The 6000-nt window shown below is 68.3% G+C and overlaps 1 protein-coding gene across 1 annotated transcript in view; it reads left to right on the forward strand.

The window, feature by feature from the left end:
• ADGRB2 (adhesion G protein-coupled receptor B2) overlaps window positions 1–5748 on the forward strand; it is a 28265-nt gene extending 22517 nt beyond the window's left edge. The window contains exons 17-31 of the mRNA XM_017828246.1: window positions 132–235; window positions 518–620; window positions 867–1017; window positions 1260–1329; window positions 1424–1490; window positions 1604–1689; window positions 2275–2373; window positions 3131–3302; window positions 3374–3469; window positions 3638–3677; window positions 3829–4487; window positions 4788–4823; window positions 5123–5227; window positions 5381–5434; window positions 5554–5748. Coding sequence (XP_017683735.1) covers window positions 132–235; window positions 518–620; window positions 867–1017; window positions 1260–1329; window positions 1424–1490; window positions 1604–1689; window positions 2275–2373; window positions 3131–3302; window positions 3374–3469; window positions 3638–3677; window positions 3829–4487; window positions 4788–4823; window positions 5123–5227; window positions 5381–5434; window positions 5554–5748 — 2037 coding nt within the window. The remainder of the gene's footprint in view (window positions 1–131; window positions 236–517; window positions 621–866; window positions 1018–1259; window positions 1330–1423; window positions 1491–1603; window positions 1690–2274; window positions 2374–3130; window positions 3303–3373; window positions 3470–3637; window positions 3678–3828; window positions 4488–4787; window positions 4824–5122; window positions 5228–5380; window positions 5435–5553) is intronic.
• Window positions 5749–6000: the final 252 nt, after the last annotated feature.

Consider the following 6000-nt stretch of genomic DNA (forward strand, 5'->3'; position numbering starts at 1 on the left):
ACCGCTGTCACCGACCCCCTCTGGCATCCAGGGGTCCCCACTGGGGGGGTGGAGGGCACAGCTGGGGGTAGGGAGCAGCTGAAGGGGGGTGGGCTGGGCTCAGCCACTCCCCCCCACTGGTCCCCCCCCAGGCCATGGACCCCTCGGGCACCCCGTCGGTGCCACTGATGATCGGCTGTGCCGTGTCCTGCATGGCCCTGCTGACCCTGCTGGTGATCTACGCTGCCTTCTGGAGGTGACCCGGGGGCACCTGGGGACCTGGGGGGCACCTGGGGCTCGAGGCCATGTGGGGAGGGGGCAGCACAGGGGGGGCACGGCGCCAGCAAAGGCTCGGCATCGGTGAGATTGAATGCAGTGTGGTGGGAAGGGAATAACCCAGGTGGGAGAAGGTGCCCGGGCTGCCTGGCACTGTCCCTGCCCCAGGACAGCTCCTGCCCACCCATTGGCAGCTTGGGGGGACAAGGGACAGGGACAGGGGACAGGCTGGCACCCCGGCCCCACGCTGGTCCTGCCACAGGTTCATCAAGTCTGAGCGTTCCATCATCCTGCTCAACTTCTGCGTCTCCATCCTGGCTTCCAACATCCTCATCCTCGTGGGCCAGTCCCAGATGCTCAGCAAGGTGGGTGCCACCCCCCTGCCACCCTCCCGGGGTCCCCAGGTGGGCGCGGGGGCTGCCGTGGGGTCCGAGGCCGGTCACCTCCTCCCTGCTGGCTCCCAGCAGCAGATTGGATTTGGATTAACTCGATCCTGGGATTAAATCCTCTGCGCTGGTGGCTTTGACACAACCCTCGCCGGGCGTGGGGGTTTAACCGCCGCGGTGCCGGGCACGTGGCCGTGTCCCCCTGATGTCCCCGTGTCCCCACAGGGCGTGTGCACCATGACAGCCGCCTTCCTCCACTTCTTCTTCCTCTCGTCCTTCTGCTGGGTGCTGACGGAGGCCTGGCAGTCCTACCTGGCGGTGATCGGCCGGATCCGGACACGCCTGGTCAGGAAGCGCTTCCTGTGCTTGGGATGGGGTAAGAGCCTGGGATGGGGTGGTGGGAGGCACCACCCTGGTACCCCCCCGGGGTGATCTGGGCGAAGCTGAGGCACAGGGGAGGAAAGCAGACCCAGGAGTCCTGGCGAGGCACCCTCAGGCCACGGGGTGCCAGAAGGGCCCCATCGCTGTCCCCATCCCCGGGGGGCTGGCACAGGGGTGATGCTGTGGGGGGACAGCAGTGTCACCCCCTGCAGCTCCAGCCTCGTGTCCCCTTTCCAGGGTTGCCAGCCCTCGTGGTCGCGGTCTCCGTCGGCTTCACACGGACCAAAGGCTACGGGACGGCGACCTAGTACGTGGGGACGGGGGGACACGGGGCTGGGCACAATGCTGGGAGCAGGGGGTGGGCACAGGGGTGTCCCCTGACACGCCACGGTCCCCTGCAGCTGCTGGCTCTCGCTGGAGGGCGGTTTGCTCTACGCCTTCGTGGGACCCGCTGCCGTCATCGTGCTGGTGAGCTGCCCCCCGAGCCTCTTGGAGCCCCCCAAAAAACCCACCCGGGTGGGCGTGTGGCTGCTCGTGGAGGGCTCCGTGCCCGCCCTGACCCCGCGCCGCTCTCGCCCAAGGTGAACATGCTGGTTGGCATCATCGTGTTCAACAAGCTCATGTCCCGCGACGGCATTTCAGATAAGTCCAAAAAGCAGCGAGCTGGGTAAGTGCCCTGTGCCCCACGGGGGCGTCCCTGGGGCCTGTGCCCCCTCACCCTGCACCCTGCCCTGCCGCGCCGGGGGCATGGCATGGGGGTCCTCCGGCAGCGGGCTGAGGACGGGGCAGACTTCATCACATCAGTGGGTGGTGGGGGCCAAGCCCGGGGCACCCGCAGCCCGTTGTTGGGGGCAGCTGGAGGGGCAGCTGGGGGGCAGCCACCCCCACGCTTTCCTTTGGGGAAGGGGGTCCGCACCCTGCAGACCCCCCTCCCTGCCCGCCCCACCCCTGCCGCTTGGCCACCCCCTCATCATTAACAACTGCTGCCGCCCTCGACTAACCCGGCGCTCTCTCTCTCTCTCTCTCCCTCTCTCTCTCTCTCTCTTTCTCTTTTCCTTCTCCCATTCGCTTTTTGCCTGTGTCCGTCCATCCATCCATCCGTCCATCCGTCCACCCCTCCCCGACCCCATCCCCGCCATCCTGCCTTGCTCTCCCCACCTCCCTCCCCGCCTTCCCCGCGCCTGCATCCCCCCCGCGTGGCCCGGTCCTGGCCGCGGGGGCGCCGGGGGTGGGGTGTGTGTGGTGGGCACAGCTCGGAGCCCCCCCCGTGCGGGAGCCTGCTGCTGAAATGCACCAAGTGCGGCGTGGTGTCCAGCGCGGCCATGACCTCCGCCACCGCCAGCAGTGCCATGTTAGTGCCCGCCACGCGCCCGCCGTGTGTCCCCCCCCGCCCCGAGCGCAGCCTGGGCACCCCACGGGGGTGGGCGGTGGGTCGGGGTGGGTTTCGGGGCCAGGCTGTGCGCTCGGGGCGGCGCGGGCACGGGGCGCGCGCGTGTCCCATCACGTCTGCATGGCATGGCTTCCGCAGGTCACGTCATCGCCGGGCACGGGGGGGGTCCTGTTCCCTTGGGAGCGGGGAGGGCGTGAGGGGCACGGGCTCAGGAGTGTCCCCAGGACCCCTCATCCTGGCACATGAGCCCCCCCAGGGGTGCTGGCTGGGATGTGCCCGCTGCCACCCTGGTCCCCATTCCCGGGGGTTTAGTGGCACTAGAGGCAGCCCTGCAGAATAAGAAAGAAATCCCCTTTCTGCTCTTCTGGTGGCTGTGGGACAGTGATGGTGGCCCCACTCATCCCCAGCCCCCTCGCTGTGGCTGCACTGCCTGTGTAGGGACAGGGACACATGTGGTGATGCCAGTGGCTCAGCCTGGGGGGCTGGAGCCCACAGGTCCCCTCAGCCCTCGGTGCCCTGAGCACCCAGCCAGTGCTGGCTCAGGGACACTGAGGAAGAGGGGACAGCTGGGTGGCACAGCCAGCCCCGGCCATGCTTGTGGGGCGCGGGGGAAAGCTCAGGGGGCTGCTGCGGGGCAGGGGGGGCAACGCTTGGTGGGGGCTGTCAGGGGGCAGCCCAGCCCGGCGGGCTCACCCCGGCCCCTCTCTCCCTGCCCCAGGGCATCGCTGTGGAGCTCCTGCGTGGTCCTGCCTCTGCTGGCGCTGACCTGGATGTCGGCCGTGCTCGCCATGACCGACCGGCGCTCCATCCTCTTCCAGGTCCTCTTCGCCGTCTTCAACTCCGTCCAGGGCTTCGTCATCATCACCGTGCACGGGTTCCTGCGCCGAGAGGTGGGGCGGCCCCGGAGGGGTGCCGGGGGACAGCCCTGGCCGCGGGGCCGTGACCGGCTCTGTCCCTGCAGGTCCAGGACGTGGTGAAGTGTCAGATGGGGGTGTGCAGGAGCGAGGAGAATGAAAACTCACCTGACTCCTGCAAAAACGGGCAGGTGCAGATCCTGGTGAGTGCGGCTGTGCTGGCACCGGCAGGGCCGTCACCCCGCTGGGGCAGGGACCCCTTGAGGCCCCGCTGCTCCCTGTGCTGGCCAAGGTGCTTCATTTCCCCTTCTTTCTCCCTCTCTTTCTCTCCTCTCTCTCTCGCTCTTTCCCCTCTTTCTGTATTTTTATAGACAGATTTTGAAAAGGACGTTGACCTGGCGTGTCAGACAGGTGAGGTCTCCCCTGCACCCTGCACTGGGGACAGGAATGTCACCGTGCCACAGCTGGGAGGGACAGGCAGCGTGTGCCAGGGGGTCACTCCTGCCTCCTCACCCTCCCCTGGGACCCCCAGAGCTGATGCTGACCCCCTCCCTGCCCACAGTGCTGTTCAAGGAGGTGAACACCTGCAACCCTGCCACCATCACGGGCACGTTGTCCCGCATCTCCCTGGACGGGGACGAAGACCCCAAGCTCAACACCACGTCGGAGGGTGGCCTGGGCTTCTCCAGCCTGCCAGGGAACATCCCTCCCACCAGCATCCTGGTCCAGGTCCCCAAGATGACGCCCAACGTGGTGGCGGGCTTGGGCGAGCTCGGCGACCCGCCGGCACAGCAGCTCAGCCTGGACGCGCCGGGTCCCGTCTACCTGTGCACGGAGAGCAGCCTGCGGCCCCTGGAATACGGCTGGATCCGGGCCCCCGAGCCCCCCCGGGAGAGCGACTACATGATGCTGCCCCGCCGCACCGGCAGCCTCAAGCCCTTCCCACGGGATGAGGGGACCCTCGGTCCCGGCGCCGACGAGGGGGTGCCCGGCGGGACAGGGCGCCCGGCGGCCGAAGGTGACACCTACCCCGGCTTCGTGGCGGTGGACCACGTCAACGTGAACTTGAACCAGCCCTACGGGACGGTGAAGGCTCCCTACGGCCTCCAGTTCAAGCAGCATCCCACCGTGCGGCAGATCCTGGCCTCGGAGCTGTCGGAGCGCAGCCGCACCATGCCCCGCACCGTCCCCGGCTCTGCCATGAAAGTGGGGTCCCTGGAGGTGAGTGGGGGGCTGGCATGGCCCGTGGGCACATGTGTGGGGAGGGACACGTGTGCAGGAGCACGTGTGCATGTGCATGAGTTGCCCCTGTGCCCACCCTCGGAATCCCACCCTCGGCTCGGGGTCGTGCGGTGGGTGAGCTCCGTGTCCCCCTTGGCCGGGAGCGTCGTGTCCCCAAGCCGGTCATGGCTTGGGGCTGGCATGAGCCCCCCCACCTTGCTCCCCCTCATCCTGGACCTGCAAAGACCTTTCCCTTTTCTTCTCCGTCTCCTCTCCCTGCTCCTGCCTGTCCCCTGCCAGAGGAAGAGGTTGCGGTACTCTGACCTGGACTTTGAGGTAAGTCCCACCATGGCAACAGGGGTCACAGGGTCAGGTGCCATCAGAGGGGACTGAACCACCTTGTCCCCCTCCCTTTGCCCCACTGGGAGCACCCAGGCTCAGAGGGGATTTATACCAGGCAGTAATTAGCGTTGGCTCTCGACTAAAACACCAGTGCTGAGCGTGGAGTGGGCTCCTGCTCGTCCAGGACACCCTGGGAAGGCAGGGTGGGGTGTCAGGAGAGGGACAGGGATAGGGGCTGTGCCAAGGGCTGCAGGGCCGTGCCGGTGGCCGCAGGCTCTGCTCTCCCCCCGCAGAAGGTGATGCACACACGGAAGCGCCACTCTGAGCTCTACCACGAGCTCAACCAGAAGTTCCACACGCTGGACAGGTACCGGGCTCCGTCTGCCGGCTCCTCCAAGGTGAGGTCCTGGGCGTCCCGTCCTGCCCTGGTCTGCCCCTCTGCAACCCTTCACCTTCTCCTCTTGCATGGGCTGGGGCATCCCAGGGAGGGTGGGGGGGGACAGGCCCTCCAGGAATGATGCAGGAGCTGAGTTCTGTGGGATTTTCCGCAGCGAGAAAAGCGGTGGAGCGTCTCGTCGGGCGGCGGGGAGAAGAGCACGGCCAACGTAAGTGCCTGGGCCCCCTCTGGGGGGTTACCCCACCCCATCCTGGACAGGGCCAGAGGGTGGAGCGGGTGGCTGTGCACATCCCCAGCCACTTCCCACAGCTCCCCCTGGCCCCGCAGGACGTGACCAGCCCCGAGGAGCAGCGGCCGCAGGCCCCGGCCGCGCCGCCCAAGCCATGGAGCACGTTCAAGGCGATGACACTGGGCGCCCTGCCCAGTGCCCAGCGGGACCGGCTGGAGCTGTGCCGGGCAGACTGGGAGAGCCCCTGCGCCGGCCTGGATGCGGCCGACGGCGACTTCCAGACGGAGGTGTGAGCCCCGTGCCCATCGCCGCCGCCCCCGGCCCGCGTGGGGCTGCAACGAGCCAAGAACGCTGGGTTTGCTCCGTCCTCCTCGGCGGCCGGGGGGGTCCCTGCCTGGCCGGAGCCGTGTCCCCCCCGGGCAGAGCCCGCGCTCCCCCCGGCGCAGCCGCCTCCCGCCCGTCCTCGCGCGGTTCCTCCTCCCGCCACCCCCCGGACGCGGGTGCGGAGGGGACCCGCGCACCCCCCCATGCTCACCCACGATCAC

This window comes from Lepidothrix coronata, unplaced genomic scaffold (genome assembly GCF_001604755.1).
Source record: "Lepidothrix coronata isolate B3197 unplaced genomic scaffold, Lepidothrix_coronata-1.0 Scaffold147, whole genome shotgun sequence".
Lineage (NCBI taxonomy): Eukaryota > Metazoa > Chordata > Aves > Passeriformes > Pipridae > Lepidothrix > Lepidothrix coronata.